Source organism: Stegostoma tigrinum, chromosome 20, assembly GCF_030684315.1.
Source record: "Stegostoma tigrinum isolate sSteTig4 chromosome 20, sSteTig4.hap1, whole genome shotgun sequence".
In the NCBI taxonomy this organism is placed as follows: Eukaryota; Metazoa; Chordata; class Chondrichthyes; order Orectolobiformes; family Stegostomatidae; genus Stegostoma; species Stegostoma tigrinum.
In genome coordinates, this window is record NC_081373.1 from 8,369,521 (window position 1) to 8,393,565 (window position 24,045).

The 24,045-nt window shown below is 40.6% G+C and overlaps 1 protein-coding gene across 4 annotated transcripts in view; it reads left to right on the forward strand.

The window, feature by feature from the left end:
* Positions 1-24,045, forward strand: part of LOC125462011 (metal transporter CNNM2-like) — a 202,860-nt gene that overhangs the window by 144,984 nt on the left and 33,831 nt on the right. For 3 of the 4 annotated variants that reach the window (XM_048551476.2, XM_048551477.2, XM_059652974.1), the window contains exons 4-5: positions 7,062-7,231; positions 17,011-17,104. In XM_048551476.2, coding sequence (XP_048407433.1) covers positions 7,062-7,231; positions 17,011-17,104 — 264 coding nt within the window. Of the gene's footprint in view, positions 1-7,061; positions 7,232-17,010; positions 17,105-23,393; positions 23,522-24,045 lie in introns of those variants that run through there. The other variant, XM_048551478.2, reaches the window with a different exon arrangement.

Consider the following 24,045-nt stretch of genomic DNA (forward strand, 5'->3'; position numbering starts at 1 on the left):
CCTGTTTCTGTGAGGTATGTCTCTGACTCTCTCTAGTGCACACATTTATCATGGATTGTAATGGTATCCAGGAGCTCCCACATGTTGTAGCCTAGACACATTACCTGAACAGCCATCCTCATTGAGTGTTTTGTTTTTATTTAGTCAAAGAATGTGGCGTCTCTGATTAGGTCAGCATTTATTGTCCATCCCTATTGCCCAGAGGGCAGTTATGAGTCAACCACATGGCTGTGGGTCTGGAGTCACATGTAGGCCAGACCAGGTAAGGATGGCAGTTTCCTTCTCTAAAGAACCTTAGTGAACCACATGTGTTTTTCTGACTATTGACAATGGATTCATGGTCATCATTAGACTCTTTATTCCAGATGTTTATAAAACCATGTGTTATGGTAGGATTTGAACCTGGCTCCCAGGGCATTACCTGCGTCTCTGGATTAACAGTGCAGCGATAATACCACTAGACCATCATCTCCCCATTATTTAGTTATTATTTGCTTATGTACATTGCTTTTCATATCTTGATTAACTTTAACACCAATTCAAATAAAGTGTAAAAGTTTAAGAATGAAAGACCCTAACCAGTTACCAGGGATGCACCAAACTGCCAGCTTCTCCTGGTACAGCAAAAACCAATTCTGGTCAGCTCCGATCAACAAATAGTATTTGGATCCTAGAGTAATCCAGTATTTTGTTTTCCTGTATTCTCCATGAAGTCCTACTTACACAAAGGTGTTCCACGTTCACCTCGCTCTGCACTAAAGCCTGTCTGTGCAAAAACCTCATTGATCTGGATTGCCATTCCCACTTAGCCACAACAACACATCAAATTGTCTTCCATGACCGTAACCTGGATTTTGATGCCTGCCTCATTATTTCTGAAATTGGCAGGCTGATTTGTATACTTCGCAATATCCTCACGAAATGTTTTCAACTTCTCCCCCTTTTATCTTTCAAAAACATATTTAAATTGATCTCTTCAACCTCTTCCTCCTAACCATCTCCAGCCTGACCCAGAATTCAGGTTCCTGCATCCAACTAGGACAAACCTTGGATGTGCTCTACATTGAAGTTGCCTTGCAAATGTACATTACTTATGTTGCTTTCTCTTTCCCCCACCACTAACTTTAATTGTTCATTAAGTGTTGTGTGTAGGTTGTTAAGGATTAATTTGAAAACTAACTTTGTTTTCGGTTTCTAGTAGTTGGGATTGCTCTTTTCCCTGATTGTGTACATACATCGCAGCTTCCATTTAAAAATGTGCAGTCTGGAATGTTTGTATCACAAGCTGAGGACTACCTTTGGGAAATTAGATTATTACTGTACAACATTGAAAACATTCCCACCCAAAGGATAGCACAAATTATTCCTGCAACAGCATAAAGCTACATTGGTACTGTTTTTGAGGCAAGTTATACTTTTTTAAAAAATTTCTGACAGTGATCTATAAAGAAATATATAGAGTTGAAGGGAAACAGTTTAAAGATATGCTGTGGCAGTTTGAGAGCTTCAATTCAATTAATAAAGAACCCTGGAAATAAAAACAAAAATCTGGCAGTAAAATTGACAGTGAGTTTGTGAATTGCCTTAAAAACCCAATTGATTCACTGATATTTCCTGTTTAAGAAAAGGAATCAGCTAGCTCTATCCACCCTGACCTATGTAAATGTGGTTGGCATTTGATCACTCTCTCTTAAAGTGCCCTAGCAAGTTGTATGAAACAACTAAACTCTCTATCTAATAGCATTATGGGAACACCTTCATCGTATGGACAACAGCGGTTCAAGAACACAGCCCCCTAAATGACTTCAGGAAATTAGCAAATTAACTTCTTTTCAAAACAAAATCACCTGCTTCCTACACTGAGTTAGTTAACAGTCTCTCCCTGAAGTTTCCACGGTGAATAAATTTAAAGTATTGCACAACTTCCTGAAACTGAGTCCAACACTTCATCTGCGAATAGCACATTATAATTTTACTTCTGGTACACTGGTTGGTAAGAAATTGAAATAGTGCTTTCTGCATGGAGTACAAAAGAACACTATATGCAGAATAAGATTCGCTAAATTCTGCTCCAGCAATGAAGCTCAACACCATGCTGATGCAATGTATCCTACACAGCAACAGTACGACCCTGTCAGTTCATTGGTTGTGCAATGTACTTGACCAGGTCATTTATTGTTAATATTTTTAATAAGCATCGACAGCAAACCTATTACTGCTCACATAATTGAGACAAGGTTCCCAGATTTATGGACAATGACTGATCTTGTTCTACCACCTAGTTTGTATTCAGATTTCAGTTTCTTGAACCTCATTGGATCAAAATATAAGTACTCTTTAAAGTATTCAATGTGAACTTTGGTAGAGTCTGCATTATTGTAAAAGTCTGGAAACTGCAAACTTCTACAACATTTTTAACAAGTGTAACAACAATAACACCACTTCAATGAACTCAGTGAGCACAGTAGATCATTTGTTTGAATTATGACATATTTTAGCTTAAGGTACTATCTAAATGTATTGAAGCAAAGTTTTACTGTGCTAACTTTTGTGTTTCAATTCTGTGAATTGGTCTTATGATGAACACTGCTACAACTTGCTGGAAACAAATACCCAACACCGGCACCTCACATCTCGATTTTGCTAAAACCTGTGGGACTGTAGCTATTTCTATAATGGAAGCTGTAAATTAATTGTTTACCTTTATCTGGATCGATTAAATTGTTCTTTTAATATTTCAAGTTTCACAGTGCTTTCAAGCAAAATGTTTTTCGTGACTGCTCAGGTAATATGCAATTTATATGTAAATGTTGCAGGTAACTTTTTTTGCCCTAGGCTAAGGAATGAAACATTGGCTAGGATTTCCATGAAAATTATTATCCAGCAACAATTGCTGTGCATGTGTCAGTCTCTCACGCTTGTGGATGTCAGAGAAGGTTACCTTCTACTTGGTTGTTGTAATTGAACAACAAACTCAGCGCAGAAATGTATGGGCATTTTGAAGAAAAATTAGATGGCAGTTGGTAACTGTTAATCCTTACCAAGTAAAGAATTTGAAACAAACTTAGAGAATGGTAGAGATACACAGCAGGTCTGGCAGTATCTGTGGAGGAAGGAAGCAGAGTTATGTTTCAGTCCAGTATAACTCTTCTCGGGATTTCAAATTCGTTTGAGGATGAGAAAATTGACAGAAAAAAATAAGAAACAAAAGATTTATGACATCTCTTGGCTGGACACAGAATTGCAATTTTATTTATTGGTATTTACAGAAGTCACTGGTCTGTCTGTCTGGCATATTTTACTGTCAATTGCGGCAGACGTTTTTATTCAGTTAACTCTGAATCAAATCAGTGGGCTTCATTTGGAGCTGGTGGCACAGTGGTAGTGTTATTGGATGGGTAATCCAGAGCATCCAAGCTAATTGTTTGAATCCCACTATGAAATATAGTTAATAAAATGTGAGGCTGGATGAACACAGCAGGTGAGATGCTGCTGGGCCTGCTGTGTTCATCCAGCCTCACATTTTATTATCTTGGATTCTCCAGCATCTGCAGTTCCCATTATCAATGAAATATAGTTAAATTTGAGCTCAATAAAACTCAGATTCTAAAAGCTCATCTAAAGATGTGGCTACTGCTGATTGTTGTAAAAACACATCTGGTTCACTAAGTACTTCAGGGAAGGAAATCTTCCATCGTTACCTGACTTGTATGTGACTCCAGGCCCACAGCAATGGGTCCTTTCCACGCAAAGAAGGGAGCCCAAGAAAAGTTAGACCTGTGTGCAGCATATTCTGGGATTTTGAACAGACAGGCCAAGATCTGGATGCCTTTCACTTATCTTCTGGATCTGTGGGGAAATATTCCGGAGCTGTGAATAAGAGAGATAGAGCTTGAGTATTCCCAGGACGCACTTCAGTTCATCCAAGAGGCAGTGTTATGTGAAAACCACGTTTTTACACATGGTCATCCTTCACGTTTTCAGGAATTGCAGTTAGGGAAGCAACAGGTGACCACCAATCAGAAGAGAGGCAGGCAGGTAGGTAGTCAGGAAAGCCCCAGAGTACATCTCACTCCAGAACAGTTATTCTGTGTTGGAAAACGCCGGGAGTGAAATTGCCCCTGAGGAGTGTTCAGCTGCTCGAGGAAGGAGGAGAAGGAAAGGATGAACAATAGCGATAAGAAACTCAATAATGAACGGTGCTGACAGACATTTCTGTAAAGACAGATTTAACTCCAGGATAACACAATGTGGAGCTGGAGGATTACAGCAGGCCAGGCAGCATCAGAAGAGCAGGAAAGTTGAAGCTTTGGGTCGGACCCTCTTTTCATTCCAGAAAAGAAGTGTCCCGACATGAAGTGTCAACTTTCCTGCTCCTCTGATGCTGCCTGGCCTACTGTGTTCCTCCAGCTCCACATTGTGTTGTCTCTGACTCCAGCATCGGCAGTTCTTACTATCTCTGAGTTAGTTTTAACTCCAGGATAGCATGTATCTGAGATCCTTGATTTGCCCCTGTTGAATGGGGTTTAAATTGATTTAGCAAAGGGAAGGGATGCATAGTTGTGATACAGTAATGGGTGATTAAGGAATAAATAAAGAGAGCAAAGTCAGTCTGGAAAGTCAAACATCTATAGACAATTTAAGGCATCAAGTTAAGGCACAAGGGAACATGTCAAGGCTATATGGCATTTACTTCAATGCGACGTGTCTTGCAAATAAGGTAGATGAGTTGAGGATGCTGATTAACTTAGTATGATATATCGCTTCTGTCATGGAGTCGTAGTTGAGGGAGGGACAGGGCAGCAGCTCAGCATTTCAGGAAAATCTTCAGCAAGACAAACAGGTGAATAAATGAGTAGGCGGTGTCTCAATATTAATCAAGGGTTCATTTACTGCTCCTACGTAGATTATATTTTGAATGGTTTCTCAATTGAGACCATATGGGTAGAGCTCAAAAACAGAAAAGGGGCAATCAGATTGTTGAGAGTGCACTACATAGACCTCATAGACCCAAACAGTCAACAAGTGAGCATAGCAAATATCAGAGAAATGTAAAAATAATATGGTAACAATAGTAGAAGATTTCAACTTCTCAAAATTAACTGGGTCAAACGGAGTGTGAAAGAGAGGTGAAATGTTTAAAAATGTATCTAGGAGAATATTTAAGTCAACAGTAGGGTGGTGCTACACTTGATTTTAGGAAAGGAAGGCAGTCAAGTGGTAGAAGTGTCAGAAGGGGAGCATTTCAGTGATACTGACCTCAACTTAACAAAAGTTAGTGTAATTGTGGAAAAGGACAAAGATTGACCAGAAAGAAGTTTCTCAGTTGGATGAAGACAAACTTCTATATAAAACAGTATTTTGCTGACGTGGCCTGGATGCAGCTACTTGTAGGAATATCTATGTTAGGGCAGTTTGAGTCTTTCAAAAAGGAAATTGTGAGTACAAGGCCAACATTTTCCTGTGAAGGTGAAATGGGAGAGTGAACCAACAAGTCTGGATATTGAGAAATATACAGGATTGATTAAACTAAAAAAGGGAAACTTATGGTAGATACTGAGGGCTCAAAATAACAAAAGCATAAAAAGTGCAAGGGTTCAATTTAAAAAAAAATAGAAAGGTGAAGAGGGGCAATGACACACGCTGGTGGTAAAGTAAAGGGAAGCCTCATGGCATTTTATGAGTATAATAGGGGCAAGAACAAACCAGGAAAGCGTAGCACCCATGAAGGACCAAAGTGACAATGTTTGAGTGGAGCTGGAAGATGTAGATGAGGATTTAAATGAACACTTTGCATCTATATTCATTATAGAGAAAGGACAATGTAGGTGCAGAAATGGGGCTGGGGGGTGCGCAGAGCTGTGATATACTTGAACAAATGACAATTGAGATGGAGGAGATATTAGTAGTTTTAACAGATATAAAATTGGGTACACCCTGCCGCCTAAATGAGGAGTATCCCAGGCTGCTGTGGGAGCTGAGGGAGGAGATTGCAGGGATAGAATTAATCTCATCTTTGGAGAAATGATGACATGAGGATAGTCAGCATGGTTTTATCAAAAGGAGATCAAGTCTGACAGCTTGATTCAATTGATGACTAGATGTGTTTAAAGAAATGTAATATATATGATGTAGCCTACAGGGATTTCAGGAAAACTCTTGATAAGAACCCAAGGGATTCAGGGCTGTTTAGCACATTGCATCTAAAATTAGCTTACTGGTTAGAGGCGGAGGGTGATGGTCAAAGATTATTTTTAACTGGAACCCTCTGTCCAGTGGCATACCATAAGGTTTGTTGCTAGAGTTGTTGTTGGTAGAGCACATTAATGATCCAGATGTGAATATATGAGACTTGGTTATAAGTTTGGCGATGACGTGACTCGTGGTATTTGGTAAATAGCTTAAACTACCGGATGATATAGATGGGCTGGTCAGAATGGCAGAACATTAGAAAATGGAATTTAATCCTGAGAAGCTCGTGGTGATGGATTTTGGTTTTTGCATTTAAGTAGTATCTAGGTGAACACTTGAAACACCGTAGCATACAAGGCCACAAGCCATGTGCTGGAAGGTGGGATTAAAGTTCGTTGATAATCAAGGTGGACTTCATGGGCTAAAGGTGACTCTTCTTGCTGTAAAACTGTATGGCGATGAATGATCTAACAAGCCAGTCGGTCCAAGGTCAGTTAAGGAGGTGAAACAAATGTTGGCCTTGACAGCGATTCCCATATCCCTTCCAAGAATTTTTTTTAAAAACCTACAGTCCATCAGGAAATAGTGCTAATTTGAAAGCAGACTTTCACTTATCACATTGCCTGACTCTTCAGCACCAACGTAGTGAGTCAACTTCATTTTAAAACTATAAGAATTAAATAATTTCTCAGAAAGAAGTCTTTGTAGCAGGTCCTATGCATTTGAATAGGTGCCACGGGATCACTTTTAAGTATAATTTTTTTACTTTGCTATTTTTGTCCTACCTGAACTTTAGTGACGATCATTATTGATTCTAGTAGAAGGCTTGGGTCGCTTGAATATACTGATGTTTCTGTTCATGATTTCAGAAGTGGAGCCATTCAGCCCAACACAGATGTCAGAGAAGATCTTACTGAGGCTGCTCAAACATCCTAATGTTATTCAGGAAATGAAGTTTGATGAAAGAAATAAAAAAGCCCCAGAACATTACCTCTTCTATCGGAACAAACCTGTAGACTATTTTATCCTTGTTTTACAGGTGTGTTTTTAATCCTAAGAATTCTGTACAAACATAATATGTTCTAGGAATCCATTTACAGGTATACAATTGCAGTTAATGTTCGCTGTGATGAAATTTTTTTGAGTAATGTTATAGCTGCAGTGCCAGATTCTTTTTATTTTCATATCCTGAGTGATGTTATTTCAGACTTTATTATGTGAGATGTATAGAATTGCAATATAGTGGGTTATAACTGACGTTGATAAATTTTGATTATGCTTTATCATAAAAATAATGCCTTCTATCTTAATTCAGAAGGTAGTATAACTTGAATAGAAGCAAGAGGCTATTGGTTTTAAAAAAAGAGCCAAACAATCCTGGATGCTGGAAACCTGAAATGAAGACAGAATGCTGAAGAAACTCAGCGCCTTTGGAGAGAGAAACAGAGATCACATTTCATGATTGTTATGACTGTTTAGTTCTGAAGAAGCCATATTGGACTTGAAATGTTAACTCTGTTTCTCTCTCCACAGATACTGTCAGGCAGTTGGTAAGAATTGATTAGGAAGAGAACTTGCAGTTTGTGTCCAACTTCTTCTTGAATTTTACTGTTGAAACAGCTTCCACCAATCTTTCAGGCTGGATTTTGAAACACAGGAACTTGTAGTGTGAAAATGTTTCCTCGAGCTGTATCTAACTCTTTTATCTATTTATAAACTCCTTTGTCATTGGAAATCATTTCTCCTAATGTACTCTTTTAGAGTAATTCATGTTTTTGATCACTACTTCAACTCTGTCCCTCATAACCCATTTAAAAAAAATCTGTGCGCTCCCTGGAGCAAACCAGCTCCCTTCAAATGACCGCAGCTGCTTATCTCTGATAATATTTCTAATCAATCTCACCTACACCATCTCTTAAGATATTAACGTCCTTCCTAAAATAAGGTACTCAAGATTGAATGTTACACTCCAATTGAAGGCTTACCAATGTATAATAAAGATTATAAACTCATGTGTTCCGTGTCTCTGTGTAAAAGTGCCAAGGTCATGTTTTTGAATAACCCTCTCAACATGTCTGCCCAACTTCAAAGATGTGGGCCCCCTTTAAAATTACATGATGTGTTCATAAATTAAAACAAAAAAACTGAGGATGCTGGAAATCAGCAATTAAGATGGAAATTGTTGTGAGAACTCAGCAGGCCTGACAGCATCTGTGGACAGAAAGCAGAGTTAATGGTTTGTATCCAGTGACCCATCTTTACAGCTGATTGCAGCTAGGAAAAGGTTGGTGTGTATGCTTCAGAAGGGGTAGGGGGAGTGGGGGGAAGTAAAAGATAGAGGTGGAGATGGAGCCCGCAGAGAGTGAACAACAGTTGGACAGATAGAGGAATGGGTAAAGGTCAGCTTGGGAGAATCAGTAGCTGTTAATGGGGACCATTAAAGCTGACAATGGTTGTGGTAACAACCCATGTGATGACTAGGCCTGGTATTTGGGGCTTGGTGTAAGGACATGGAAGAAGGTACTCAGGCTCCAAAATGATCAAACTGTATATTGAGCCCCGAAGGCCGCACAGTCCCCAAGTGGAAAATGATGCATTGTTCTATCCTGCACTGAACTTTGGAGTACTGCAGCAAGCCTGAGACAGGTGTTGGCCAGGGAACATGGTGGTATGTTGAAGTAGCAAGCAACAGGAAGCTCAGGATCATTTTTGCAGACAAAATATAGGTCTTCTCCAGAGACCTCACCACTCTGCCTTCTGTCACCGCACTGTCGAGGAGAGCACATTCCCAGTGATCGCAAAATGGCAGGTTACTTAAACAGTGCAGTCTCTGGCGAAGCATGAAATCAGTAATACCAATTTCTGGATTGCTGTTTTGTTCTTAATTGTGGATTTCCAAAATTATCATTGTTTTAGTGGCATATTGATGGTGAATTCTGAAACTTTCATAATCCTTACTACCCTAATCCTTGTATATTGCCCCTTATTGTTTTTGCCAAAGTGTTTCAGTTAAATTACATTTACTATTTCACTGGTCTATCCTTAAAATTTATTGTTGTCCTCATTGTTGATTGTGTCTCATAGCTGTGTCATTTGCAGACTTTGAAATAGTGTTGTGTTTTTAACTATGCCATTAATGTCTATGAAAAACATCAGTTGCCTTCCGTTATTTAACTAATTCTGTATCTGTTGTCTCTTCAATACCACAGGCCTCAACGTTGCATAGTTTAAATTTTGAACATAATTTGCTGAAGACCTTGAACTATGTTATCATCCCTTGTCTAAATAATTATACTTGCCCATCCATAATTACTCTTGAACTGCTGCCTTTAACTAATGCATCCCAGTAGGTACACTCTCAGTGCTGTTAAGAGGAGAGTTATAGGATTTTGACCTAGTGGCAGTGAAGGAACAATGTTAGAGTTCCAAGCCAGAGTGGCGACTGGAGGGGAACTTGGAAGATGATGGTTTCCCTATGTTTCTACTGTGTTGTCCATCTTGATGGTACATTCACAGATTGGAAAGTGCTGCCTAGAAGCTCTGGTGAGTTCTGTATTGCATTTTGTATATAGTACATATGCTGCTACTGTGTGCCAGTAGTGGAGAGAATGAATATTGAAGGCGTTAGGTGGAATGCTACAAGAGGGCATCTTTTCATTGGATGGTGACAAGCTTCTCGAGTGCTAATGGAGTTGCACTCATCCAGGCGAGCAGGGAGTATTCCATCATGCTCCTGCCTCGTGCTTTGTAGATGTGGACAGGTTTTGAGGAGATGATTTGCTCAGCATAGAATTCCTAACCTCTGATCTTCCCTGTAGCCACACTGTTCAAATGGCTAGTCCCATTCAGTTCCTGGTCAGTAGTACCTTCTAGAATGTTGACAGTGGGAAATTCAGTGATGCTAATGCCATTGAACGTCAAGGGGCAACAGTTGGATTCTTTCTAATAGGAGATTGTCTTTGCTTGGCACTTCTGTGGCATGAATGTTACTTGCTGTGCATCAGCCAAGCCTGAATCTTCTGGTCATGCCATATTTGGATGTGGGCTGCTCCATATCTGAGGAATTGCAAATGGTGCTGAACATTGTACAATATGTGGCAAATATTCCCACTTCTGGCCTTATGATAGAGGGCAGATGAAACAGCTGAAGATGATTGGGCCTATGACACTACCCTTCAGTATATGTCTGGTCCCTAATTGCTGCAATTCCTTATACCTGCATTTGGCTGTGCAGATTCTTGAATTTGTATTTCCGAAAGTTTGCATATTATTGTCAGGAAAGCTGCCCAAGTGCACCATGGACTACAAGAGGAATGGCGTATACCCTTAAATATTGCAGTCCACATCTAGAGACTTTATTAGGGAGAACCTGTTATTTTATGGTTGCTGCCAAGCACTTGGGTTTGAAGATAGGTCAGACAGGTTGGTCTTATTTGCACTGGAGTTTAGAATACCGAGGGGTGCCTTGATTGAAACATATAGGATCGTGTATGGCCTTGACTAGGTGGACATGGAAAAGGTGTTCCATCTCTTGGATGAGTCCAGAATCAGGGTGCATTTTTTATATTCATTTGTGGGACCCGGGCGTCACTGGTTGGCCAGCATTTATTGCCTGACCCTAGTTGCCCTTGAAAGGTGGTAGGGAGCTGTTTTCTTGAACTGCTGTGGTAGATTGACCCACAATTCCCTTAGGGAGGAGATTCCAGGATTTTGACCAGTGACAGTGAAAGAACAGAGATTTCCAGATCAGGATGGTGAGTGGCTTGACAGGGAACTAAAAGGTGATGGTGTTACCATGTATATGCGAAGATTGTTCTTCTATATGGAAATAGTTGTGGGTTTGGAAGGTGCTGTCTGAGGATCTTTGGTGAATTTCTGCAGTGTATCTTGTAAATATTACACACTGCTGCTCCTGAGCTTTGGTGGAGGGAGTGGATGCTTGTGGATGCAGTGCCAATCAAGCGGGCTGCTTTGTCCTGGTGGTATCACGTTTCTTGAGTGTAGTTCGGGCTACACTCATCCAAGCAAGTGGGGTGTATTCCATCACACTTCTGACTTGTGCCTTGTAGAGGGTGGACAGACTTTGGGGAGTGTGCACGGTATTCCTAACCTCTGACCAGCTCTTGCATTCAGTATGTTTACATGACAAGTCCCATTGATTTCCTGGCTAGTGGTAACCTGAGGATGTTGATAGTGAGGATTCAATGAAGGTAGCACCATTGAACGTAAAGGGGCAGTACTTAGATGACCATCTCCAATGAAAGGCCATTCCCTGACATTGGTGTGGCATAAATGTTTCTTGCCACTTGTCGGCCCAAGCCTGGAGATTGTCCAGATCTTGTTACATTTGAATATGGACTTCTTCGGTGTCCAAGGAGTTGAAAATGGTGCTGAACATTGTGCAATCAGTGGTGAACATTCCCACTTCTAACCCTATGATGGAGGGAAGGTTATTGATGAAGTAGCTGAAGATAGTTGGGCCATGGACACTACCGTGAAGAATTCCTACAGAGATGTTCCGGAGCTGAGATGATTGACTGCCAGTGACTACAACCATCTTCCTTTGTGCCAGATAGGTTTCCAACCAGTGGAGAGTTTACCCCATGATACCCAATGATTCCAGTTTTGCAAAGGCTCCTTGATGCCACATTTGCTCTAATCCAGCCTTGATTTCGAGGGCTGCCACTCTCACTTCACCTCCTGGAATTGAGCTGTTTTTTTGTCCATTTTGAACCAAGGCTGGAATGAGGTCAGGAGTTGCAAGGCCGTCATGGAATCCAGAATGGATGTCACTAAGTAGGTTATTGCTGAGTAGGTGCTGTTTCATAGCACTGTCATCAACGCATTCCTCCACTTTTCTGATGATTGAGAGTAGACTGATCAGTTAATAATTGGCTGAGTTGGATTTATACTGTTTTTTTGTGTATAGGTCATACCTAAGCAATTTTCCAGTGTTGAACCTGTACAGTAAGAGCTTGGCTAGTGTTCAGTACAGTTGTCAGAATCCATAGACTTTGTGGTATTGAATGCCTCCAACCATTTCTTGATTTCATGTAGAGTGAATTGGACTGGCTGAAGCCTGGTATCTGTAATGTGGGGAAAACTGGAAGAGGCTGAGATGGATCATCTACTTGACTCTTCTGACTGAAGATTGTTGTGAATGCTTCAGCCTTATCTTTTGCATCGATGAGTTGGCCTCTTCTATCATTGAGGATTGGGATATTTGTGGATCTTTCTCCTCCAGTGAGTTGTTTAGTTGTCCACCACCATTCATGACTGGCTGTTGCAGGGCTGCAGAGCTTAGATCTAATCTGTTGATTGTGGGATCACTTTGCTCTGGTCATCACTCACTGCTTATGCAGTTTCACATGCAAGTAGTCCTGTTTGGTAGCTTCACCAGGTTGATTCCTCATTTTTTGGTATGCCTGGTGCTGCTGCTGACATGCCTTCCTGCAGTCTCCATTGAATCAGGGTTGATCCTCTGGCTTGATGGCAATGGTTGAGTGGGGATATGCCAGGCCATGCGGTTGCAGATTGTGCTGGAGCACAGTTCTGCTGCTGTTGTTGGCCCTTGGCACCTCACAGATGTCCCAGTTTTGAGTTACTAAATCTGTTCAAAGTCTGTCCTATTTAGCAGGTTGATGGTGCCACATAACATAATGGAGGTTATTCTCAATGTGAAGGTGGGACTTCATCTCCACAAGGACTGTGTGGTAGTGACGCTTACTGATACTGTTTTAGACTGATGCATCTGCAGCTAGCAGATTGGTAAGGATGAGGTCAAGTATGTTTCACCTCGTTGGCTCTTTCACCACCTGCTGAACCAGTGTAGCACTATGCCATTTAGGACCCGACCGGCCCATTCAGTTGTACTGCTGCCAAGCCACTGTTAGTGGTGGACATAGAAATTCCCCCACCCAGAGTACATTTTGTGCCCTTGCACTTACAGTGCTTCCCCTAAGTGTTGCTCAAAATAGAGGAGTACTGATTCATTGGCCAAGGGAGAATACATGATAATCATCAGGAGGTTTCCTTGCTCATGTTTAGCCTGAAGCCGTGAGACTTCATGGGGGTCCCAGTTCGATTTTGAGGACTCCCAGGCAACTCACTGTGACTGTGTACACTTTGCCTCCGCCTGTACTGAGTCTGTCCTGTCGGTTGGACAGGACATGTCCAGCGATGTTGCTGGTAGTGTTTGGGACATTGTCTGTCACGTATCATTCCGTGACTATGACTATATCAGGCTATTGCCCCCATATGTTAGTAAGGAGGACTTTGCAGGGTTGACAGGGCTGTTTCTGCTATTTTCTTTTCCACTACCTAGGTCAATGTCAGGTTATCTGCAGGTTGATTTCTTTGTTGAGACTGTAGTGATTGATACAACTACAATGAAGAGGCTTGCTAGGCCATTTTAGAGGGCAGTTGAGAGTCAGCCACTTTGCTGTGGCTCTGGAGTCACATGACAGCCAGATGGCAGATTTCTTTCCTAAAGGGTATTAATGACCCAGATGGGTTTTTCCAACAATCAGCAATGGTTTCATGGTCATCAGTAGATTATTAATTCTAGATATGATTTATTGAATTGAAATTCTATTACTTGCCATGATGAGATTTGATCCCAGGTCACTGGACTGTTAGCTGGGTTTCTGGATTGACAGTCCAGCAATAATGCCTCTAGGCTATCACCTCTCCAATCAGTTAAAATTAGGGATAACTAGGTGTAGAGCTGGATGAACACAGCAGGCCAAGCAGCATCAGAAGAGCAGGGGAGTTGACATTTCTGGTCTGGACCCTTCAGAAATGGGGAGATAAAGGGGATTCTGAAATAAATAGGGAGAGAGGAGGAGGCGATTACAAGTTGGATAAAGGAGAAGATAGGTGGAAAGAAAACAGACAGACAGGTTATAAAGTGGCGGGGTTGGAGCCAGTAAAGGTAAGTGTAGATGGGGAGTTAGGGAGGAGATAGGTCAGTCCAGGGAGGACGGACAGGTCAAGGAGACGGGATGTGGCTGGTAGGTAGGAGATGGGGGTGTGGCTTGAGGCGTTAGGAGTGGATAGTTGGGAGGAAGGAGAGATTAGGCTGAGCTGGGGTGGTTTTGGGATGCGGTGGGGCAAGGGGAGATTTTCAAGCTTGTGAAGTCCACATTGATACCATTGGGCTGCAGGGTTCCCAAGCTAAATATGAGATGCTGTTCCTGCAACCTTCGGCTTGCGTCGTTGTGGCACTGCTGGAGTCCCAGGATGGACATGTCATCCGAGGAGTGGGAGGGCGAGTTGAAATGGTTCGTGACTGGGAGGTGCAGTCATTTGTTGCGAATCGAGCATAGGTGTTCCACAAAGTGGTCCCCAAACCTCTACTTGGTTTCCCCGATGTAGAGAAGGCCACATCGGGAACAGCTGATACAATATGCCACATTGTGGTAATCTAATCTAGGTGGGCTCCAACCCCTCCTCTAACCTGTCTGTCTTTTATCCATCTTCTATCCACCTCCCCCTCTCTCTATTTATTTCAGAATCTCCTTCCCTTCCCCCATTTCTGAAGAAGCGTCTAGACCCGAAATGTCAGCTTTCCTGCTCCTGTGCTGTTTTGGCCTGCTGTTTTCATCTAGCTCTACACCGTGTTATCTCAGATTCTCCAGCATTGGCAATTCCCACTATCTCTCTAACAGTTAAAATTAGAGCTTGCTTTTTAGGACACAGATGAAAATTTTTCTCTTTGGGGTTTGAGAGACTTTGGAACTTTTTGCCACAGAAAGGAGTTATTCGTTATGTTAAAAGAGGTAGCTGGAAGATAGAAAGTGGAATTACAACAAAAAGAAATAACTCATAATCCTATTGAAGTCTTAAACAGGTTTGAGGGGCTGAATGGCCCACTGCTACTATTTTTATGGTTGTGTATAATAATTAAAAGACTGCTGTTAAATTTGGTAACATTTTGTTTGTTGAGGGGGAGGCAAGGTTGAGCCTTTTGGTTTTTAGTAACATTTCATAGTTTGTTGGGGGGAGACAAGGTTTAGCCTTTGGTTGCATTTGCTTGATAATTTGGGGGGTCATAATGTAATCACTGTACAAGTTCTACACTACAAACGACTGTTTTATAGCAGAGCGCCAATGTAATTCATCTCACAAAAGTCTCCATTCCTCCCCTCAAATGGTATGCCACCATAACATAAGTAATTGCCCTTGACATCAAGTTGAATGGTTATGCGATTAAGAACCTTGATAAAACTGAAGTCAGTGGGGATTGGGGTCAAGTATTCAACTGTGTCAATTCTCGTAAATGCTGGTTCAGTGGTATCTTGCACAAAGACTGTGATTTTTACAGATCACTTGTATCAACCTCAATATTTCTGCAGGATTCCTCAGGATACTATTCTAGGTCCGACCATCTTGAGTTATATGATTAATTATGTTCTATTCCACACAAGATCAAAATGGGGGTGTTCATGAACGATTGCAGTGTTCAGTACAATTTGCATCTTATTAGGCACTATTAATTCTCTCCCTGCGTACTGAACTAAACAACAGTTAGGACTGATAAATGATTAGTTACCTTCAAGCCACAAAATTGCCAGTCTTGATCATTTCCAACCTGAGAAAATATCTCACCAACATCACTGGATATTCTGTGGGATTACAATCCCCCAGTAACAATATCCCTGAGGTTACAATTGATCAAAAACTGAACTAGGCCATAATTTTAATATTGTAACTGCAAGAGTAGGTCAGAAGTTAGAATTTTGCAGAGGAATTCACCTCCTGTCTTCCCAGTCCTTCTACCCCATCTGCGAAGCCTAAGTTAGAGGTGTGCTGGAGCACTCTCCACTTGCCTGGATGAGTGCAAATCTAACAACACTGAAGAAGCTCAATACTATCTTTGATTCATGACTTTAAACACTCACTGTCTCCACCACTGGTGTATAACAGCAGTAGTTTCTATGTACACATTTTGGGAACCATACTACAGCGTCTTAACTAGGCTCTTTCAACAACACCTTTTTGATTTAATTTTGACTTGATTTATTATTGTCACATGTACCGAGTTACAGCAAAAAAAGTATTGTTTTGCCTGCTTTACAGGCAGATCATTCCTTACATAAGTACGTCAGGGTAATAGAACAGAATGCAGAATACAGTGTTACAGCTACAGAGAAAGTGCAGGGAAAGATCAACTATAATACGTGAGAGGATTGTTCAAAAGTCCGATAACAGTGGGAAAGAAGCTGTCCTTGATACATGCAACCTACACCTTCTACAACCTAGAAGGTTGAGGGTGACAGGCACATGAGAACACCAGCACTTAGAAATTCCTCTCCAAGGCATGAATCATCCTGATTTGGAACTATATTGCCATTCCTTCATTGTCACTGAGTTGGGGTACTGTTACTCCTCCCCCCACCCAAAGAATTTGAGTGAATTCACATCACGTGGACTACAGCACTGTTTTAGTAGAATCATTATTTTGGTTCTGAAAGGGAAGGAGTTCACTTCCTTGGTTTTTAAAAATCAGAAAATCATAAACTTGCATGTAGCATTTCAACGTTTCTCTTAATTTGAGGGCCTGTTTTATTTTATTCATAACAGCTTGTGTTTACTAAATGTCCTCCACTTAATTCACAGTCACATTGATAGAGAATGTTTCATGAAAATTGTCTTTACAATATTTCAGAATCCTAAAATTTAAGTTGAAGTCATTTTTAGATTGATTGAAATTGAGTCAGGTAGCACATTTAGTATAATGGATATTTACGTGTGAAGAAATAACCTGTGTTTATTGAATGTTGGGTTTATACCTGTTAATTGTTCTATTGTGACTAGGGCAAAGTGGAGGTGGAAGCTGGAAAGGAAGTAATGAAGTTTGAAGCTGGTGCTTTCTCTTATTATGGCATGATGGCTCTTACATCTTCACCAGGTATGAATCTTAATTGATTAAAGAGTTAGACTAGTTATACAGATCCTTATACCATATAAAATTAAAATAATTAATAAAACTTTTGGATCAAATTAACAATTAGCTGGTTTTCTGAGAATTATATTTTAAAGTTAAAATAATCTATTCCAACCCATACTTGAACTAATTTTCTAGGCTGCGAGACATGCTTTTAGTCCCAGTAAGTGTATCTGATGCTATAGTTAGTTTCTGTAATACTGTCATACTCATTAACTGTATTGTAACACTAAACATCATCCGATCAATATGATTTGCATTAAAAGAGATCTGGTAATCTCTAATGAGCAGGTATAAATGTGCAAAACAAAAGCAAAATACTGTGGATTCTGGAAATCTAAAATAAGTGCAAAAATACAGAATTTAGTGTGGCAGTATCTACGGACAAAGAAGCAATAAAGTTTCGGTAAAGATGTTACATTTCATTTCTGATCAAAGTTGTAATGCAGTAGCCTGGATCAGCTTCACCTGAACTCTTGGCCAGTTTCAATGCTGCACCCCCCGTTTCTTGTCTAGCCCTCAGAGCCCAGCTTCTCCTGTAAAGTGGAACAAACCTTCAGTTGGAGAGCTCCATCACAGGACTGGAATGTCAGGGGCAAAACTGGGCTGGCCTCCTTTTTACACAATTGCTGTCTTAAGACAGATTTAAACACAAAATGTCAGTGGATGAGTGAATACTTATGACAAAAGATGTGTAATTTATTTGTATCTAAATCTATGTTTTTGACATTGAGTTTTAAATCTGTGGCACATGTGTATTGGTCTATTTGCATGAAAAGGTTCAAAAAATTAATTTGAACATCAAATCAATTTGATGACTTTAAAACCAATATGCATTAAAGAGACCAGATGACTGTAACAGCTGCTGGAGTGTTGATAGAAGTTTGTTTATAACAGGGAGTGAAAACATTACACCATTAACTGTTGCAGTACGTAGGGTCAGTAGGTTTTGAAAATTTAGTTAAAATTTAGTTTAAATGCTTTTGGATTCAGTTTTGCACCTGAATGAAGTTAAATGCAGTTAATCTCTCCTAGAAAAGGAGATTGCTCAGAACAGTTAAGGGAATAGTACCATAGTGAAATAGTTTAACTTTTTAAACCTATATACCAAAAGTGTTTGGTTCAAGCTCTTCAGTTTACTAAAAGACTGTGTCTCAGTTGTTTGAATATTCAAATAAAAGTCTTTGCAGTGCTCAGGACAGGAGTTATAAGTAGAAGATGAGTCAAATCTGGAGATTGGACAGGAAAGGAAGGTTTCTCAGGATTTGGTTCACCGTAAAGTAATGATGTCAAGGAGTAGGTGGATTTTGTTCTGCAAAAAAAATTCAAATTGTGTTAGCTTGATTTGGTTTGTGTTTTTTTTAATTTTGGAGAGGGTGAGCGTTTGCATTTTGGGTTGCTTCCAACCCTAACATTAAAATAATATCTACAGTTTTCTGAGACAACAAGGTGTAGAGCTAGATGAACACAGCAGGCCAAGCAGCATCTTAGGAGTAGGAAAGCTGATGTTTCAGGCCTAGATTCTTCATCCGAAATTTCTGTATTGTTTCTATGAAAGACTGCCATGTTAAATTCCTTAAAAAAAAAAGACCCAGATTTCATTCTATGACCTGGCTTGTACATTGTAACATCAGGTAGGATGATAACATCTTGACTAAATAGAGCCCCTGGGTGGATGAGATAAGTGGGTGGGGTGAGTGAGTAGAGTAACAAATGGGTAAAAGTGGCTGAGGCAGGTCAGATCGGGACGAGTGGTCAGTTATAATAGTCAGCTGATGGGGTTATAGTTATTATAAAAACCGAAAGAACTGCGGATGCTGTAAATCAAGAACAAAAACAAAATTGCTGGAAAAGCTCAGCAGGTCTGGCAGCATCTGCGAAGGAAAAAACAGAGTTAACGTTTCGATGACCCTTCCTTCTGAGGCCCAGACCCGAAATAGTTATAATAGCTGGTTAATTTGGCCAAGTCAGGATTCAGAGATGAAGGAGGCAGTTACAGTATCAGCTCTGTATTTATTCAGGAGAGAGACTAGGCTTCTCCCTGTCTCAACATTTCCTGGCTAATTATCCTGGTAAGTATCGCGGAACAGTCCCATCTCCAATTGTAGCTTGGAGTTCAAGAGTTCTGCGGAGGGCCTGGGAGCAGGAGAATTACCTGTCACAGTTCACTTGGAGTTCTGCTTATCAAGATGCCTTTGGGCAATGATGCAGTTCTTCGTTTGCACATCCTGTCTCTGTTGATCCAGAGAGTGTGTATATTGCGTGCTCCTGAATTTGGCATCTCACATGCACCTGTGCTATTCTAACTGTATGCAGGGCTTCTTAAGTTCGAGGAACTGTATGGCTTTGACCCTATAAGTACACTGTCACAAGAAGAGATAATTTGTTTTGTCCTAAATTTCTACGGGAAAACTCTTCTATTTGCATTTCAGAAAAAGAATACTTTATCATAATTGAACTTCAAGAATTTGTCCCGGATCTGAGCAATGGAAATTGAAGTGTAGATTTTTCAGAACAAAACTTTTCAAAATAAATCTGCTTGAAACTCATCACCTTAGCAGTTCATAGTACAGATCCATATGTGAATCAAATGAAGCAGACCTTAATGGCTCTTGTGGCATAGTGGTAGTGTCGCTATCTCTGAGCCAGGAGGCCTGTGTGGAATGTCTTCGTGTCCCTGCGGTGTGTAACAACATCCTGTGAATAAGTTGATTAGGAAAAAAATGCCTGTGAATGAGACCCACATTTTTTTTTTCAAAGCGACAGCAAACCCAGGGGCTGTTGTGATGAAGTGTTAACGTCTCTTATCCCTTTACCAGGAGGCCATGGTTCAAATCCCACCTGCTCCAGGAGTGTGTAATAACAGCTCTGAACAGAATGATTGAAAAAATATCTACAGGAGACACTAACTGTGAAATCTCCTAATTTGCAGATGGCACAAAGCTACTTGAGAAGGTGATCTGAGACTCTTATTAGAGTGCAACTGGATAGCTTAAAAAAAAATCAGACCCAGAAAGCCTGTTGTGCCACATTAGCAGTATTTGAACCCTTCAAACCCAGGGGTCGATCTGCAGAATGTCTGATCTGGCTGAGACCAGCCTATATATAAATCCTCTCCACCGCACCACCACCCCCCACCGCCTGTTTGGGGGGTGTGCGGGATTAGACAACCATGGCTGACAAAGGAAGTCAGGAAATGCATCAAAGAAAAAGAGACAGCCTATAAGGTGGCCAAGGGCACTGGGAAATCAGAAGATTGGGAAGGTTACAAAAACAGACTATAACAAAGAGAGAAATAAGGAAACAGAGCATCAAATATGAAGGTAGCCTAGCCAGTAATATTAGAAATGATAGTAAAAGTTTCTTTCAATACATAAGAAACAAACGAGAGGCAAAAGTAGACATTGGGCCACTCCAAATTGATGCTGGAAGGCTAGTGATGGGAGATAAGGAAATAGCTGAAGAACTTAATAAGTACATTGTGTCAACTTCGCAGTGGAAGATGTGAGTGATATCCCAACAGTTAAGGAGAGTCAGGGGGCAGAGTTGCGAATGGTAGGCATTACAAAGGAGAAAGTGCTAGAAAAGCTAAAAGGTCTAAAAATTGATAAATCTCCTGGCCCTGATGGGCTACATCCTAGCGTTCTGAGGGAGGTAGCTGAGGAAATAGCGGAGGCGTTGGTTGTGATCTTTCAAAAGTCAGGGAAAGTCCCAGATGATTGGAAAATTGCTGCTGTAACCCCCCTGTTTAAGAAAGGATCAAGACAAAAGATGGAAAATTATAGGCCGATTAGCCTAACCTTGGTTGTTGGTAAAATTCTAGAATCCATCATTAAGGATGAGATTTCTAAATTCTTGGAAGCACAGGGTCAGATTAGAACAAGTCAGCATGGATTTAGGAAGGGGAGGTCATGCCTGACAAACCTGTTAGAATTCTTGGAAGAGGTAGTAAGTAGGTTCGACCAGGGAAACCCAGTGGATGTTATCTGTTTAGACTTCCAAAAGGCCTTTGATAAGGTGCCTCATGGGAGACTGCTGAGCAAGGTGAGGGCCCATGATGTTTGAGGTGAGCTACTGGCTTGGATTGAGGATTGGCTGCCTGACAGAAGGCAGAGAGTTGGGATAAAAGGCTCTTTTTTGGAATGGCAACCAGTGACAAGTGGTGTCCCGCAGGGTTCAGTGTTGGGGCCGCAGCTGTTCACTTTATATGTTAATGATCTGGATGAAGGGACTGGGGGCATTCTGGTGACGTTTGCTGACAATACAAAGTTAGATGGACAGGCAGGTAGCACTGAGGAGGTGGGGAAGCTGCAGAAAGATTTAGACAGTTTAGGAGAGTGGTCCAGGAAATGGCTGATGAAACTCAATGTGAGCAAATGTGAGGTTTTGCACTTTGGAAAAAAGAATACAGGCATGGACCATTTTCTAAACGGTGAGAAAATTCGTAAAGCAGAAGCACAAAGGGATCTGGGAGTGTTGGTGCAGGATTCTCTAAAGGTTAACTTGCAGGTAGGGTCCGTAATTAAGAAAGCGAATGTAATGTTGTCGTTTATCTCAAGAGGGTTGGAATATAAAAGCAGCGATGTGCTTCTGAGACTTTATAAAGCTCTAGTTAGGCCCCATTTAGAATACTGTGTCCAATTTGGGGCCCCACACCTCAGGAAGGACATTCTGGAACTGGATTGTGTCCAGCGGAGATTCACACGGATGATCCCTGGAATGGTAGGCCTAACATATGATGAACGGCTGAGGATCCTGCAATTGTATTCATTAGAGTTTAGGTTGAGGGGAGATCTAATAGAAACTTACATAGAATCTGGATTACAAGATAATGCATGGCTTAGAAAGAGTGGACGCTGGGAAATTATTTCCGTTAGGCAGGGAGACTAGGACAAGTGGGCACAGCATTAGAATTAGAGGGGGTCAATTTAGAATGGAAATGAGGAGACACGTCTTCAGCCCGAGAATGGTGGGCTTGTGGAATTCATTGCCACGGAGTGCTGTGGAGGCCGGGATGTTAAATGTCTTCAAGACAGAGATTGATAAATTCTTGATTTTTCAACGAATTAAGGGCTACGGGGAGAGTGCGAGTAAGTGGAGTTGAAATATCCATCAGCCATGATTAAATGGCGGGGTGGATTTGATGGGCCAAATGGCCTTACTTCCACTCCTATGTCTTAGGGTCTTATATATGCCACAAGATGTGGCTCTATTTTGGTGTTCAACAATCAACCATATTTTTCTCCAATTGGCTTTCAGTGTTATTACATTTTTTGTGATAATTTCAAATATACAAACTTGCAAACTAATATGGATGATTGGAGTCAGCTTTTCAGAAATGTGTAGATTAGAATAAAATACAGTGATTATGGTAGAAATGGGATCCGAAATTCACCAGCCAAGGGTCAGGTCAAAGGGGAGGAATTAATATATATGGAATATGTAACAATCTGAGATAACGAAGTGTGGAGCTGGATGAACACAGCAGGCCAAGCAGCATCTCAGGAGCACAAAAGCTGACGTTTCGGGCCGCGACCCTTCATCAGAAAAACCTTTTCTGATGAAGGGTCGCGGCCCGAAACGTCAGCTTTTGTGCTCCGAAGATGCTGCTTGGCCTGCTGTGTTCATCCAGCTCCACACTTCGTTATCTCAGATTGTCCAACATCTGCAGTTCCCATTATCTCTGAATATGTAACAATGTTTGGCCTATCCAATCTGCTCATTCTGTAGGCCATGTGCAAGCTAAGGTGGTAATTCAATCGATTGTTAATAAATAAAACAACTTGAAATGTCTTGGGAAGAAATTTGTTTTTTTTCTTTATCGCAGCCAAAGGTGCTTTGTAATTTCTATTTTAAGGTACTATTTAAGAATTTCTGACGCTCTCAGTATTATGTTTGATAGCCCTCTAGTGGATATTTTAAGGATAGGATTGTAGGTTAGATTTTTACCTTTTGAACCTTAAGGAATAAAAGCGTGAGATCCTTGGGAATAAATAAATAGAATTATCTTAATTCGTCAAAACTGTCCTACACTTATGCGTATGTGCAATTCTGTATGCATGTGCATAACATTCCCTTTCAACTGCATATACGTGCGACAGTCTAGAAGTTACTACAAAGGGGACTTGTACTCACAAGCATGAAATCTATTACTGTTAATCCTGTATCACTAATTTTGCACCTATATTGAAATTGGATTTTTGCACTGTTTTACATTAAAGGCAATTTATTTGAATGTTTTTTGTTTCTCCAGCTTATGTTGGCTCTGCTCTTTCCTAAGATGTTGCCTGATCTGCTGAATCTTTCCACCATTTCTTGTCTTCGTTTCAGATTTCTTGTGTCCACAGTATTTTGCTTTTGTAATTAAAAGGCTTGTTAAAATGCCACTGTTGCTTTAAAAACTTCACATTTCAATTTTCTGAAAAGAAAATAATGAATGCAAAAACAAATTAAGAATGCAGCTGAGTGCAGGTTAGATCATTTTGAAATGTACTGCATCAAACTTGAGTAATGATGTTGAATGTGAATTTGAGCATTTGAAATAATTTCACATCTAATTATTTTTAAGGAAGAAATTTGAAAAGCCTTTGGAATGTAATCATTTAAAATAAAACCTCTGAATCATTTTGAAATTTGACATTGCTTGCTACTATATTCAACATATAGAAAATTGAATCACCCTTGTGGTCCTTGGAGCAGGTCCATATAAATTAACACAGTTTGTTATATTAGAGACATTTAAGATCTTGGAACTGTTTTTAGAAATTATTTTAATAGCACCTTTCACAAGCTAAGGGGTTTGGAGTCAACGTTCAATGAACAAATCGTAGCCTGTTATCTATTGTTACAGTCATACTTGGAATGAGGTTCCCCAGTTTGTTACACTTCCAGACAGAATGCCTCAA